This window comes from Topomyia yanbarensis, chromosome 2 (genome assembly GCF_030247195.1).
Source record: "Topomyia yanbarensis strain Yona2022 chromosome 2, ASM3024719v1, whole genome shotgun sequence".
Classification (NCBI taxonomy): domain Eukaryota; kingdom Metazoa; phylum Arthropoda; class Insecta; order Diptera; family Culicidae; genus Topomyia; species Topomyia yanbarensis.
This window is the reverse complement of record NC_080671.1, coordinates 228,113,618-228,131,121: the sequence shown is the minus strand read 5'-3', so window position 1 is coordinate 228,131,121 and position 17,504 is coordinate 228,113,618. Positions and strand designations below refer to the sequence as shown.

At 40.8% G+C, this 17,504-nt stretch overlaps 1 protein-coding gene across 16 annotated transcripts in view; it reads right to left on the bottom strand.

Annotated features, from left to right (window-relative positions):
* The window catches only part of LOC131682950 (uncharacterized), a 1,036,787-nt gene that overhangs the window by 9,700 nt on the left and 1,009,583 nt on the right, over positions 1-17,504 (bottom strand). The window contains exon 11 of one of the 16 annotated variants that reach the window (XM_058964757.1): positions 22-3,188. The exons of the other annotated variants lie outside the window; for them this stretch is intronic. Within the exon in view, the coding sequence (XP_058820740.1) occupies positions 3,060-3,188 (129 nt within the window). The 3' untranslated portion in view covers positions 22-3,059. Of the gene's footprint in view, positions 1-21; positions 3,189-17,504 lie in introns of those variants that run through there. 16 annotated transcript variants of the gene reach the window in all.

Genomic DNA, 17,504 nt, shown 5'->3' with positions numbered 1-17,504 from the left:
AACCAAGTTATATTCGTTTACCTGCGATAACCGGTTTGTTTACTCATCCATTTTGAGCATTGCTTTGATGTTTGCGTGATTGCGGTGTTGGTCTGTGTTGGTGATTGCACTTGCTCCACCGACAATTTTTTCGGTGCCAAATCTCTGCCACGAAATTGCACTGGAATTGCACTTTTTATTGCAGTTCCAATCAATGGAACATGGTGTCGGTGTTTTGACAACACTACTGCAAGAAAACTGCAATTTCAGTGCAGAAAACTACACACCAAAAAATAATGAAATTTAAACGACATGTAAATCAACACGAATGTAAACATACAACGATTGAATCAAAAATTTGATTGAAAATTACGTTAAAATCAATTGGAGCATTAAACAGCATACAATTTTACACTTTCATTCGTGTAATATTACATGTCATTCATTTTACAGCAGCATTCGAGTAAAAATGCATTGAAGTGCATTGGTTTTCGTTTAAAGAAACTGTAATTTTCAATCCACGTGTAAAATTATAATAAAATTCGTTGAAGGAAGCACGACATGTCGTGTGTATTTGTGGTGAAACTTAATTTTACATTTATATTCATGCTCCAAATATGTGCATGAAAATAAACTTAAAATTACAAAATATTTTTCTCTGTGTACTTCAGTTCCTTCAATCGAAAACTCTACATGTTCCATTGATAGGAACTGCAATAAAAAGTGCAATTCCAGTGCAATTTCGGGGCAGAGATTTGGCACCGAAAAAAATGTCGGTGGAGCCAGTGCACGCACCAATACCAACAACGTAAACGGCAAAAGAACATTGGAAAATGGCGGCATGAAAAAGTTCAATCAAAAATCGTATGTAGCAATATTATTTTTTACTTTATTTAATTTTATGATGATTCTATTTACTTTAGGTCGCGAAAGGAAGCTTATTCGAATTACTGAGGGCAGAACAAAAATCTCGTGAGTCTTGGTTTGAATCAGATAAAAACCTGTGAAAAGCAGTTTCTGATGATGGTTTCTCGCTTCCGGAGATGTTCAACACCGCGACGGCTGAACAAATGCCCATCAGGATATCAACAATGACAATCGTAACCACTGACCGGACTGATAGCAATCTTCCCTGGGTCGTGGTAAAACTGCGCCTAACTGATAGGCTGGATCAAATCGAAATCGGTTACTGAAATTTCCATAACTTGTTCACGATTCCGAATAGAGTGACGGAGGTAGAGGTAGTTGCAGTAGAGTGGGTGCAAAAACTGATACAAATCGTGGAAACTAAAATGTGTCCGTAGGCCTTCGGGAACTTTCCCAGTCATTACAATTAGTGCGGTCGCTTGCGAAGCTGCTTCGAATGGAGAGATGTAATTTGTACTACTGAATGATGTCGTGAAGCCTTTGGTAGTTTGTTGCCAAGTGTTCAACCGAGTCTAGATCCGGAAGATACACCAGCAAGGAAGCATTTAAGTTCATGAGAGTACACCTCATTTTATTGGCGATTATAAATACGCATGGCTAGAATTTACTGTCAAATATGGGGCCATGCATAAATGACGTAGCATTTTGGGGGGTAGGGAGGGTTTACCAAATTTGTGACGAAGTGTGACGAGGGGGAGGGTAGGGTCAGAAGTTGTGCGACGTAGCATTAAGTTTAAAACCCATTGTTTTGAGAAAACAATTTAATGATCCTCCATTCCCAAAAAAAAATAATTTTAATTCAAACAAGTTACTTTTGGTGCGGTTTTTCATGAGGTAAATTTACGATTCGCGGAATTACAAGTTCGCAAAAATACGAAAAAAAATTGTATGTGGATTTAACTTGCTGCATTAGTTAGCTAATGTTGCTAACTAGTAGACTTAGTTTGGAAGCTGAATTAAATTTTCACTTCGGATTCAACCAAACAAAATTTAGTAATTTAGATGAACGTATGGTTCTTAGAATCATTGGCAGCTGCACGATTGTGAACTGAGAGAACTTGTCTTCATGCTCTCCTTGACATATAAAATTCAAAATCAAACTATCAACACTATATTTAACATGAAATGGGCTTATTTTGCACGCAATTTGCTGTTATAATGGAAATGTTGATAAAAGTCGTCAATCATTTTGAAAGGACATGTATTTAAAATAATTGAAAAACAAATTTAATTTTTTTTTCATCACATGGGCGCTGTGCATGGGACGAGGGGGAGGGGGTAGGTATATGCTACGTTATTTACGAGGGGGAGGTTAGAATTTTGTGACCAAATGCTACGAGGGGGGAGGGAGGGGTCAAAAATCGCCGAAAAAAAGCTACGTCATTTGTGTACGGCCCCTATGATTGTTACAAATATTTGTTTTACCCGTAAATATATGCATAATGCAACGATTTTTTTAAAGCTGTTCTTGGGGATGCTAAAAATTCTAAAAAGATTTTTATGGAACCGTTTGATTTCACATTGTATCGACAGATACACCCATATTTCGACCAGTATTCGTGATCTGTATCAGTGCTCCATACGGAATTTCGGAGATATTGACTTTTCATACCTAGCAAATAAAAACAAATTGATTCTCACGAAAAAGCACTATAGTTTAGCGAAAGGTTTTTATTTGTAGATTAAAATGTTAACATTCACACGAATTAACATGTTTCGCTAAATTAGATTTAAAGTAGCAAGGAGCAACAAAAAAGTAGCAAGCTCATTCTTTTTTAATTTGATTCGGGGACAATTTTCGGATCTATCCGTGTACATAATTTGCAGTTTTGATAATATGTATATGATATTGACGCAGTTAATCTTTGATCGTCACAATTCCGTTTAAACTACCGCAGTACGCACAACTTCAATTGTACAAAACTAGTACGAGGTCTGCGGGTCGGTCTCCTAGAAGGTTTTCTCTATTTACAGTACCATTTCATTCAGTTCGGCGAGAGTATTAATTGAGTGTTTGTGGGTGAGTTTGCTTGTTCAATCACATTGCTTTATTGGAACGATTTGATTCGATTGGCAGTGAAATGGTTGGTAATCATCATCATCGTGGTCGGATAATCAGAGTACTCCGAACAATGACTGACGATCTTAGGTCGTCAGTTTCCAGTCTCCTTGAATACTGCCATCTTTAACGATTGCACATAGTCAGCGATTGCGGGGTCTATCCTGAAGTCAGACGTGTACGTCTTTCGATCCGTACAAGTATAGTGTTGTAAACTGTATATCTGTCGTGAAAAATACATCCTTCTAGATTGCGAAGTGAAAAGCGTAGTGTGCGAGTGCGTAGTGGGTTAGTTTATAGAAAAAGATTCAACCAAACCGCTAGTCGGTCGGTGTTCTAGCAGCGAATAAATAATCCTCCATATACGCGATCAAAACGTACATCGAGAAGAAATCACAAGTGATCTCACGGATCAGTGCAGTGCCAAAGAAGAACGAAAAATATCTAGTGTGTGAAACAAAAGCCCAGCAGTTGTGCAGTGATCGGTGGCTGTGAGTCGGGTGCGAGAAACAGAGAATTACCTCTCCGCCCGCAGTCTAATTCCCCGCGAAGTGATAACCCCCTTTAGCACCCACAGAAGGTGTTAGAAGCAAATTTAAGAGGATTTGTCTATTGAAAATTTTGGAAGTGGTTAGTGACACATAACACCGCCCATGGGGGCGACAGATCCTCCTCCCGGTGGGGGAGAATCATCGTACCAGAATACCTTCCCACAGTGGGGGGATCAAACAAACGATGCGATAGTCACGCAAATACTATTGCTTAGAGCGAGAAACACAACACCAACAACAGAAAAAGGTATAGAAAATGTTAATTCTTCTACAAGCATGACTCCCAACCTCCTAATCCCGAAAATAAATTGCCCGTAAATCTTATCAATAAATCGATTGAGCAGGCCATCGGCGGCACGGCCCGTAGTGCTGTTATTGCCACCAAAGAAGCAAGAGGGACACGATATGTGCTTCGTGTTTCCTCAAAGAAAATCCTCGAGAAACTTTGCGCAATGAAAACACTCATCGATGGAACGCCGATCGAGATAATTTCACACCCCTCCCTGAACATTTCGCAAGGAGTAGTGTACGATGTCGACACGAAGGACACCGACAACGAAACAATGCTTGATAATTTGTCCAGCCAGGGTGTTTGCGCAGTCCGAAGAATCACTAAACGACATGAAGACCACACCTACAACACTCTTTTTTCAATCCTCACTTTCAATAGCAAAACACCACCGGCATACATTTATTATGGATTAATTCGCCTGCCAGTCCGACAATATTGTCCGTCTCCTTTACAATGCTTTCGCTGCGCTAAATACGGGCATTCTCAAAAAAACTGCCACGACGAGCAAATTTGTTTAAACTGCTCCAGCGCACACGATATTCTCGAGGGGAAAAAATGCAGTAAACCCAAATATTGTAGAAATTGCGAAGGGGAACACAGTACAACAGATCGTAAGTGTTCGGTGCTCATTGAGGAAGAAAAAATGGTCCGACTGAAAACCGACCAGCAGCTTACATACAGCGAAGCCAGGGCCGAACTCCGGAACAGAAGAAGACCTACCACGTACGCAAATCAAATCACGTCGGACCAAATTGAAAAAGACAACTTAATAAAAGCGCTGAGAGCCGAGGTAACCAAGCTTTCGAAACAAGTGAATGAGTCGAACACAACAAAAAAGGAGATTGACGCCATGAGAATACAATTTGAAGCAGCCAGGGCCAAAGATGATGAAATCAAGCGAATTCACAATGAACTGCTAAGGATCAAAGAAGGGTATCGGACATTAGCTAAAGAACACGCCGCACTGAAAATCGAACTTGAGAATCACAAAAAAACGCCAGAAATACAAGCCACCACAAACAAAAAGGCACTTGGAAACCAACCAAAAAAGACTAAATACCGTTCAATTCAAACCAGCGAAGAAAGCATGGAGGAAGAAGATGCATCACCTCATGATAGGCAGACACGAGAGCTAGAGAAAGTGCCAGCCACAGTAATGACGTTTTTTTGATCCCGAAACCCACGCTCTCCAAAGGAAACTTCAATCCATTAAATGCCGTCGGACAAACTCGCGCACTCGCACAGCGAACGCGATCAATGAGCCAACAATCGTCGAACAGTCAGGACACCAGCCCACAGAGAACACTCGAAGAGGATCAAAACACCACTCACCTGAATTAATGGACAGAAAAAATTCAAAAACACATGGTAAGCCAGCAAAAACTGTTCTGAATGTTAACCACTATCAACACCACACGAGACCCACTCCACCCGATGAAACCCCCACCCATCTATTCCTTCAGGCATCAAATGTACCGGTTCCTGAAGATTCCGGTGTTGTTAGCACACATATAACAACCTGCCCCATCCACCTCCAAACTTTCCGTCAACTGCTACCAGAAATCACAAACTTCAGCTCACAAAATTTGAATATCGCTGCTATGGCGGAGGGCCAACCGCAACCAGGAATCATCCACTCCAGTTCGCAATCTTTAAACAACGCGGCTATGGCAGATGACCAATCACAAGACGTCCCCACTCACCAAAACTTTGACTTCATTTCGCAAACTTCGATCAACGCGGCTATGGCAGAAGACCAACCGCTATACGCTTACGAACAAAAAACAACCTACAACCGAGAAGTAAACGCACTGCCCTTATCAACTATCTCTCGGGGGAGTCGCAGCCCCGTCAGTGCGGACGCTACACCCCAACCGGAACTGACGGACAACCTGCGGCCCCCCTCGAGCAACGATACCGAGACGCACAAGGGTTCTTACACCCGTACCTCGACCGGATTGCATTCAGGCAGCCAGTTGGCCACCCCACAACAACAGAACACAAGAGATTTAGGGGGCTCTAACCGAGTCCATTTAGCCATGGATATGAATGGAAACTTCTCCAACGAACCAAGTACTGCAGAAAACCAACCACTACACGATTCGTTGGATGAGACATGTGGCAACCAACCCTCCAGGTCGTCTAGCATAACTAGTATCGCTGACGAAAAGAAAAGCAGGCGCAAACTAGCCATCCAATGAAACATGAACGGATTAAGTGGCCAATGGAACGACTTACAGTTACTAATCACGTCGAACTCACCAATCTGCATGGCGATACAGGAAACACATGTTAGGGCACATCGGGATATCAATCAATAGGCCGGAACCGATTACACATGGCTTCAAAAATCCGGAGAAAACGTGTATCAAACTATCGCGCTAGCAATCCGGAAAGATACACCTTTCACGCCTTTAAACATCGATAGCAAGCTGCTACAAATTGCTGCGCGCCTAAATGGACCACTTACAATCACTATAGCATGTATATACGTCCCTTCAGGAAGAATTTCAGGCTTCGGGCAACTTCTCAAAGATTTCTTCAGTAAACTCGAGCGGCCATTCCTGGTAATGGGGGATTTCAATTCTCACCACAACGCCTGGGGATCAGCAAACAACGGGTCACGCGGAAATATCATTCTCGAAGCAGTTGTAGACGCAAATGCCATAGTTCTCAATGACGGATCTACAACATTCATACGTGGAATACATAGAACATGCATCGACATAACAATAGTTTCAGCCGAAATCGCAAATAAACTTCGATGGAAGATAGAGAAGGACACGCACGGGAGCGATCATTTTCCAATTACAATCACAGAAAATGATGAACCGCCTGTGACAACTAGGAGACGGAGGTGGAAATTCGGCGAAGCTGACTGGTAAGCATGTACTTATTACGTTGAAAAGAACATATGTCCAGAAACAACACTATCGATGGAACAATTAGGTGACATTATGGTGGCGGCAGCAATGATAAGTATACCAAAAACTTCGATGAAACCAGGTAAAAAGCCGTGCATTGGTGGAGTAGCACGGTTAGCGACTCCGCCAAAAAGAGAAGAAAGGCCCTGAGAAAACTCAGAAAAACCTCACCAACCGACCCCCACATAGAAGAACGGGCACAAAACTTCCGTGATGCCCGTAACGAATGTCGCCAAGTCATCCGCGAAGCTAAACTAACTAGCTGGGAGAAGTTTCTTGACGGGATCGATAGTAGAACATCAGTACCAGAAATGTGGAGGAGGGTCGAAGCACTGGCTGGCAAAAGACGCCACAACGGTTTTACTCTACAACATAACAACGGATTAAGAACCGACGATCCTTTCGAAACACTCGAATACTTCGCGCAATTATCGGATACGGGAGGTTACACGGATAAGTTCATACGGATCAAAGCAATCGATGAAAATCAACCTATTCAGTTCAATGACGAACCCCTAGACCAACTAGCGGAGTACAACACGGACTTCTCAATGGCCGAGCTTCTATATGCTATTGCCAAATCAAACGGAAAATCGGTAGGGCCCGACGAAATCGGATATCCAATGATAAGAAATCTCCCAGTATCAGGAAAAGTGGCACTGTTGAAATCAATTAACAAAATATGGGCAGAAGGAGTATACCCAGATCAATGGATAAAGAGCATTGTCGTACCCATTCCCAAGCCGGGAAAAAGTGGGGACGCACCAATGGGATACAGGCCAATCAGCCTAACCAGCTGTTTGGGAAAAGTTGTCGAAAAAATGGTTAATCGAAGGCTCACCACAATACTGGAAGAAAATGACCTACTTGATCAGAGGCTATTCGCCTTCAGAAAAGGACGAGGAATTGGCTCCTACCCAACGGCCCTTGGGGATATCATCGACCGTGCTCTAGAAGCAGGAGAACATACAGACCTAGCAGTAATTGACATTTCCAAGGCATACCATAGAGTTTGGCGGTATAACATCATGAGGCAGCTGAAGATATGGGGAAGGCTTTGCAAATTTGTCCAAGGTTTTCTAAATGAAAGATCGTTCCAAGTGGCAGTCGGGGGGTCACTTTCGTCAATTTATAAAGAAGAAAACGGAGTACCTCAGGGGTCAGTACTTGCAGTCACACTTTTCCTCATCGGTATCAACGACGTATTTCGACAGCTTCCTAAAAGAATATACATTCTAGTGTATGCAGACGATATCGTCCTGTTGGCCACAGGCTCGAGCGCCCGCAGGACCAAAATAAAATTACAAACAGCAATGAGGAGGGTAACGGAATGGGCCGACAAAATCGGCTTTAGTATGGCTCCAGAGACAAGTATCACAACCCATATATGCAAACATCGACACCAACCATGGCGGCAAAAAATTACAGTAGAGGGCGTGGAGGTACCGTTCAAAAAGACGGCGAAAATCATCGGTGTTACCATCGACCGTGAACTCTCTTTCCGACCTCACTTTGCAAAGGTGAAAGCTGAGGTGCAATCCAGAAGCCGTCTTATCAAAGTCATCAGTAGCAGGCACACAAACGGAAATAGACACTCACTTTTACAAATAGGAAACAGCGTGGTGAGCAGTAAGCTGCTATATGGTATAGAAATCACGGCAAGAGGCTTTGACAATATGATCACAACCCTTGGACCCACGTACAACAAAATGGTGAGAAGTTATTCCGGCCTTTTGCCCAGTACTCCTACACTTAGCAATTGCATTGAAGCGGGGGTTTTACCTTTCGACGCTCTCGTAGCCCTAACAACAATCCGTAAAACGGTAAGTTTCTTAGAAAAAACAGAAGGTAACTACGATCCTACGACGACAGCCACCGAAAAAATTATCAAAGCTTTCCCATCAATCACCCATCCTCCTGTTACCCAACTCCACACCACTGGGGATCGGCGATGGAATCACGAAGGACCATTAATCGATTGGTCAATTAAAAAGACGATTAAAGCAATGGATCCGTCTCATAAAGTTAGTGCGATCTTCAACGAAGCTCTGAACACAAAATATAAAAATCATATGGTGATCTACACCGACGGGTCAAAATGTGATAGTTTAGTGGGAATTGGCATTTTCAGTTCAAACGAAGAAATATTCTACAAACTACCCAGTATCTGTTCCATTTTTTCTGCTGAAGCATTAGCTATCCACACGGCTATAACGCGACAAACGACAAACCCGAACAAACCGACAGTGATCTTCACTGACTCCGCCAGTGTGCTCTCTGCCTTGGAAAAGGGGTCCTCAAAACACCCATGGATCCAGGCGATAGAAAACGCAAGCAATAACAATATAAAGTTCTGTTGGGTTCCAGGTCATTGTGGGATTAAAGGTAACCAAGAAGCAGACCGCCTCGCAGCGCTCGGCCGTAGAAGTATAATGCTTACCAATGACGTTCCGGGAGCGGACATCAAGCACAACAGCGTGAAGCAACTGCGAAACGAAATAGAGAACAAATGGAGGACCGAACGAACTTTATTCCTTCGGAAGATAAAGGGAAACTTAAAGCAATGGCGTGATCGCAAATCGAGAAGAGAACAAAAAGTTTTATCACGCCTCAGAACTGGGCACACGATGCTGACTCACAAAGGGTTATATCAGGGAGGTAACCGGACCGACTGTCAAACCTGCAACGAACCGCTCACAGTAGAACACTTCATTATCAGATGCCCCGACTACAACGACTTAAGAGAGACATACCAAATAGGTGGATCAATTCGAGATGCACTGAGCAACGACCCCGAGAATGAAGAGCAGCTAGTATGCTTCCTGAAGGACGCAGGACTGTTCAAACAAATTCGATAAAAATAAGTAACAATTTGAAATGTAAATCAAAATCCAGGAGTGATTAATGAATTCACTATTTAAAATCACTCCTTAATAAACCAAACAATCAATCAATCTATCCTGAAGTCGATGGCTTCCAGCCTCCCTGCTGAGCATAACTTTAGCTGGTCTCTCTTCCGGCAGTCGTGCTGTATGCCCATGACCAGACACGACAAAAAGGAGTATCAGCGATTTGCACAAAGCAAGTTTTGCGTCCGTCGGTTGGCTACGGGACTTTGGCTGATTGCGTAAGCCATAGAAAGTCCCATTTTGCAACCGCAACACGGATTTTTACCTCGCGGCTAACATCGTTATCACATGTCACTATTGTTCCATATATGATATTCGTCGTATATCACGCATGTACAGTATGATGAAATCTGTATAAATTGTCAAAAGAAGTTTGGCTCTGTTCTAAATAACTAATATAATGACATAAATGGCATGAAAACGATGAAATTCTCGTGTTTGAGCGAGAATTTCACCTTTTTCTCAATTTAAATGGTCTAATCATTGCCATTGCATTTGAACCAATGTGCTGAACAAAGATGGCAGACGCTACTCTAACCAACGGTTTCAAACGGGTAGGGTGATAATAGAAACTGGGCAAAAAAGAACCATTACCTTATATTACAAAAACTATAAATTAAACGTTCTTACAGCAAATTTCTATGTAAAATCAACTTTTACAGTAAAAACCTATTTAATCGTACTACTTGTACGATCTGCATAAATAATACCTCGAATAAACTAAATAAATTATAGAAAATCAATAAAAACAAATGAAAATTAAAAAATTTTAAAGCAAAAAATTGATGAAAAGTTACCCAATTCATAAAATGAGTAGAATGATTAATGTAAATCAAATCGATAGAATAAATCAAATTAGTTCATCTAATTCAGTGGACAATTAGATATTATAAAAAAGTCATAAAGTTACTAAAATATATTAGATTGATTCAAAATAACAAAGTTGATTAAATGAATAAAAGGAATGATTGAATAGAATCAATAAAATTAATAAAACGAAGAAACCGAACAAAATGTGTGAACTGTAAAAAGGAATAAACTTAACAAAAATAATTTAATTAATAAAAATATAAAATGAATAAATCGTAAACAAATAAAAAAATGGATGAAAAGAATTAAATGAATGCATTGAATAAAATACAATAAATAAAGAAGTTAAAAAATAAATTAAATGAAATAAAATATAAAAAATAAGGATAAAATTAATAAAATAAAAATAAAAATAAAATAGTCAAATAGACAAAAGAAATAGAATTAATAAAATAAATTAAAAAAGACAAGCAGAATAAAATGAATTCAATGATAAAAATTTTTACTTTAAGAGATATTTATACAGTTGCAATTTTTTTCGAGAGTTGTCCTACTGGAGCTGTAGAGCTAGGTTCTCGGAAGAACTCCCCATCAGAGTCACATACTACAATTTGCACACGAGACAGACAATAGCGCCCACTAAAACACTGCTTTAGGCCAATTGTAGCGGGCCGTGATTCTGAATGTGATATCCATTGTGTGGTTCAGGTATGTGCGGGTATAGGGACTCGCGATCATCGCGAAGGGCTCGAGCATTTGTCGCGTGTGCTAACGTGTATGTAACTTCGCGTGTATAAATTCTATTTTATAACAGTGTGCCTTTCGCGTGTGTTCTTGGATAATCGCGCGCAGACCGTGCATCTAATACTTTATTTTTGGTGTACGGCTCAGATGCTAAAAGAAAGTGAGATCTTCCATATCACTAGAGTTGCTGGTGATGTCGCCATGGGTGTTGTCCAGTGGATATGAGCTGTATATTTTGATTGGTTCTACTCAATGTATGGACCTAAATTATTAGGACAGAGAGTAATGGTTTCCGGATGTGATCGATTCACGAGCGCGCGAAAACGGATGTTTGTAGGTTCGCGTTTGAGACAGCGTTTGAAACTTCGTAAGTGCTAAAACGTTCTCCTTATTACCGGGGTGTTAATAAGTTTGCGCGATCGCGAACGTAAGTGTGCGTTGTTAATCGCAAAGGGCTTAAGCGTTGGTATGTTAACGAGTTTGTCACGTGTGCTAGCGTTCATGTGACTTCGCGTGTTCAAAACTGGATTATGTAACCGAATGGCCATTCCTATATACGCAAGCGTTCTTAGATAGTCACGCGGACCTTCAATCTGATAGTTAGTTTTCGGTGTACAATTCACATTCTGACAGGGAGTAAGTTGCCCAATATCACTAGAGTCCTCGGTCATGTCGCCATGTAATGTAGTATCCAGTGGATATGAGAGCTTTCTTTTTTTAATTGGTCCAATTGAAGGCATGGACCTAATCTTCTGATATCAAGGATAGAAACATCCGGAAGTGACCGACTCATGATCGTGCGACCGCGGAGTGTTTAGGTTCACGCTTGAAACCGCGTTTGAAAATTTATTTGAGCTGAGACATTCACTTTATCATCGGGATGTTATCATGTTTACGAGATAGCGGGTGTAGGTGCCGCGGATGGTCGCGAAATCATTTGTATATTAACGTGTTTTTCACGTGTATGTGACTTCGCGTGTATAATTTCGATTTTATAATGATATAGCGTGTATTCTTGTTCGATCGCGCGCGAAACATGAATCTGATGCTTAATTTTTAATGTATGGTACAGATGGTAGAAGAGAGTCCGTTTCCCATATCACTAGAGTTCCAGGTCACGTCACTATGGAACGTGTTGTATAGTGTATATAAGCACAGAGAACAGACATCCATGATCGAACAAAAATATTTAAAAAACGTGTGTAAACATTTGAATTAATATACGATAAACACTAGCGCCGCCACACCAACCTATCCCAACTTTCCGTCAAATCCATTCCATTCAAAACCGGTTCGAAATTCTGAATGGATTCAGTATGGAATCTTGCACAAAGAAAACAACCGATTCCGACTCTATCGGTTGATGCATTTGAGCTGGAATTCATGCTGGAAGTTCGAACCGGTTCCGGACTAGTTTGACTGGGTAGAGGAATAACCGCTGTCAATTCTGTCGACTCTGCCACAAAAAAACACGACGACAGTAGCGCACCTGGTTTGGATATCCCAACTACCTTCGAAACCGTTAGAGATTTTACACAAGTTGAATGCTGAAGATGGACGTCTGTATTCTGTGATATAAGCGTCATTGGTTCAACTGAAGACATTAGTCCAGACTCATAACTCTCCGAGCGCTCGATCGAAGCAGTTCGTTTTCTGGTGCCGTGCATAAAGTGAATAAGAATAAGTTTTTTTTTATTTCGTTTATAGAGGTTTTAACCTTGAGGTCATTCGCCTCTTCGGGTTAGAAAAATCTCTTATGAAAAATTTCTAACCATATGTGCGGGGTCGGGACTCGAACCCAAGAATAAATATTGTCAGTGAAGGTCAACCATTGTTTGAGGCAGTCTTTGTTCGCCGGTGTCCAGGCTGGAGAAGTGTATACCAGAATAACCGGAATCGCAGCTATATAAGCTAAGTATTTTTTTTCTTTCATTTCCCTTTCCCCGATCGGTCTCTACTTCTTCCCTTTCCCCTGAATATAAGTTTCATCTCTCGTTTACACCACGTGTTATCGGATATCCAATGATAAGAAATCTCCCAGTATCAGGAAAAGTGGCACTGTTGAAATCAATTAACAAAATATGGGCAGAAGGAGTATACCCAGATCAATGGATAAAGAGCATTGTCGTACCCATTCCCAAGCCGGGAAAAAGTGGGGACGCACCAATGGGATACAGGCCAATCAGCCTAACCAGCTGTTTGGGAAAAGTTGTCGAAAAAATGGTTAATCGAAGGCTCACCACAATACTGGAAGAAAATGACCTACTTGATCAGAGGCTATTCGCCTTCAGAAAAGGACGAGGAACTGGCTCCTACCTAACGGCCCTTGGGGATATCATCGACCGTGCTCTAGAAGCAGGAGAACATACAGACCTAGCAGTAATTGACATTTCCAAGGCATACAATAGAGTTTGGCGGTATAACATCATGAGGCAGCTGAAGATATGGGGATTGAGTGGAAGGCTTTGCAAATTTGTCCAAGGTTTTCTAAATGAAAGATCGTTCCAAGTGGCAGTCGGGGGGTCACTTTCGTCAATTTATAAAGAAGAAAACGGAGTACCTCAGGGGTCAGTACTTGCAGTCACACTTTTCCTCATCGGTATCAACGACGTATTTCGACAGCTTCCTAAAAGAATATACATTCTAGTGTATGCAGACGATATCGTCCTGTTGGCCACAGGCTCGAGCGCCCGCAGGACCAAAATAAAATTACAAACAGCAATGAGGAGGGTAACGGAATGGGCCGACAAAATCGGCTTTAGTATGGCTCCAGAGACAAGTATCACAACCCATATATGCAAACATCGACACCAACCATGGCGGCAAAAAATTACAGTAGAGGGCGTGGAGGTACCGTTCAAAAAGACGGCGAAAATCATCGGTGTTACCATCGACCGTGAACTCTCTTTCCGACCTCACTTTGCAAAGGTGAAAGCTGAGGTGCAATCCAGAAGCCGTCTTATCAAAGTCATCAGTAGCAGGCACACAAACGGAAATAGACACTCACTTTTACAAATAGGAAACAGCGTGGTGAGCAGTAAGCTGCTATATGGTATAGAAATCACGGCAAGAGGCTTTGACAATATGATCACAACCCTTGGACCCACGTACAACAAAATGGTGAGAAGTTATTCCGGCCTTTTGCCCAGTACTCCTACACTTAGCAAATGCATTGAAGCGGGGGTTTTACCTTTCGACGCTCTCGTAGCCCTAACAACAATCCGTAAAACGGTAAGTTTCTTAGAAAAAACAGAAGGTAACTACTATCCTACGACGACAGCCACCGAAAAAATTATCAAAGCTTTCCCATCAATCACCCATCCTCCTGTTACCCAACTCCACACCACTGGGGATCGGCGATGGAATCACGAAGGACCATTAATCGATTGGTCAATTAAAAAGACGATTAAAGCAATGGATCCGTCTCATAAAGTTAGTGCGATCTTCAACGAAGCTCTGAACACAAAATATAAAAATCATATGGTGATCTACACCGACGGGTCAAAATGTGATAGTTCAGTGGGAATTGGCATTTTCAGTTCAAACGAAGAAATATTCTACAAACTACCCAGTATCTGTTCCATTTTTTCTGCTGAAGCATTAGCTATCCACACGGCTATAACGCGACAAACGACAAACCCGAACAAACCGACAGTGATCTTCACTGACTCCGCCAGTGTGCTCTCTGCCTTGGAAAAGGGGTCCTCAAAACACCCATGGATCCAGGCGATAGAAAACGCAAGCAATAACAATATAAAGTTCTGTTGGGTTCCAGGTCATTGTGGGATTAAAGGTAACCAAGAAGCAGACCGCCTCGCAGCGCTCGGCCGTAGAAGTATAATGCTTACCAATGACGTTCCGGGAGCGGACATCAAACACAACAGCGTGAAGCAACTGCGAAACGAAATAGAGAACAAATGGAGGACCGAACGAACTTTATTCCTTCGGAAGATAAAGGGAAACTTAAAGCAATGGCGTGATCGCAAATCGAGAAGAGAACAAAAAGTTTTATCACGCCTCAAAACTGGGCACACGATGCTGACTCACAAAGGGTTATATCAGGGAGGTAACCGGACCGACTGTCAAACCTGCAACGAACCGCTCACAGTAGAACACTTCATTATCAGATGCCCCGACTACAACGACTTAAGAGAGACATACCAAATAGGTGGATCAATTCGAGATGCACTGAGCAACGACCCCGAGAATGAAGAGCAGCTAGTATGCTTCCTGAAGGACGCAGGACTGTTCAAACAAATTCGATAAAAATAAGTAACAATTTGAAATGTAAATCAAAATCCAGGAGTGATTAATGAATTCACTATTTAAAATCACTCCTTAATAAACCAAACAATCAATCAATCTATCCTGAAGTCGATGGCTTCCAGCCTCCCTGCTGAGCATAACTTTAGCTGGTCTCTCTTCCGGCAGTCGTGCTGTATGCCCATGACCAGACACGACAAAAAGGAGTATCAGCGATTTGCACAAAGCATGTTTTGCGTCCATCGGTTGGCTACGGGACTTTGGCTGATTGCGTAAGCCATAGAAAGTCCCATTTTGCAACCGCAACACGGATTTTTACCTCGCGGCTAACATCGTTATCACATGTCACTATTGTTCCATATATGATATTCGTCGTATATCACGCATGTACAGTATGATGAAATCTGTATAAATTGTCAAAAGAAGTTTGGCTCTGTTCTAAATAACTAATATAATGACATAAATGGCATGAAAACGATGAAATTCTCGTGTTTGAGCGAGAATTTCACCTTTTTCTCAATTTAAATGGCCTAATCATTGCCATTGCATTTGAACCAATGTGCTGAACAAAGATGGCAGACGCTACTCTAACCAACGGTTTCAAACGGGTAGGGTGATAATAGAAACTGGGCAAAAAAGAACCATTACCTTATATTACAAAAACTATAAATTAAACGTTCTTACAGCAAATTTCTATGTAAAATCAACTTTTACAGTAAAAACCTATTTAATCGTACTACTTGTACGATCTGCATAAATAATACCTCGAATAAACTAAATAAATTATAGAAAATCAATAAAAACAAATGAAAATTAAAAAATTTTAAAGCAAAAAATTGATGAAAAGTTACCCAATTCATAAAATGAGTAGAATGATTAATGTAAATCAAATCGATAGAATAAATCAAATTAGTTCATCTAATTCAGTGGACAATTAGATATTATAAAAAAGTCATAAAGTTACTAAAATATATTAGATTGATTCAAAATAACAAAGTTGATTAAATGAATAAAAGGAATGATTGAATAGAATCAATAAAATTAATAAAACGAAGAAACCGAACAAAATGTGTGAACTGTAAAAAGGAATAAACTTAACAAAAATAATTTAATTAATAAAAATATAAAATGAATAAATCGTAAACAAATAAAAAAATGGATGAAAAGAATTAAATGAATGCATTGAATAAAATACAATAAATAAAGAAGTTAAAAAATAAATTAAATGAAATAAAATATAAAAAATAAGGATAAAATTAATAAAATAAAAATAAAAATAAAATAGTCAAATAGACAAAAGAAATAGAATTAATAAAATAAATTAAAAAAGACAAGCAGAATAAAATGAATTCAATGATAAAAATTTTTACTTTAAGAGATATTTATACAGTTGCAATTTTTTTCGAGAGTTGTCCTACTGGAGCTGTAGAGCTAGGTTCTCGGAAGAACTCCCCATCAGAGTCACATACTACAATTTGCACACGAGACAGACAATAGCGCCCACTAAAACACTGCTTTAGGCCAATTGTAGCGGGCCGTGATTCTGAATGTGATATCCATTGTGTGGTTCAGGTATGTGCGGGTATAGGGACTCGCGATCATCGCGAAGGGCTCGAGCATTTGTCGCGTGTGCTAACGTGTATGTAACTTCGCGTGTATAAATTCTATTTTATAACAGTGTGCCTTTCGCGTGTGTTCTTGGATAATCGCGCGCAGACCGTGCATCTAATACTTTATTTTTGGTGTACGGCTCAGATGCTAAAAGAAAGTGAGATCTTCCATATCACTAGAGTTGCCGGTGATGTCGCCATGGGTGTTGTCCAGTGGATATGAGCTGTATATTTTGATTGGTTCTACTCAATGTATGGACCTAAATTATTAGGACAGAGAGTAATGGTTTCCGGATGTGATCGATTCACGAGCGCGCGAAAACGGATGTTTGTAGGTTCGCGTTTGAGACAGCGTTTGAAACTTCGTAAGTGCTAAAACGTTCTCCTTATTACCGGGGTGTTAATAAGTTTGCGCGATCGCGAACGTAAGTGTGCG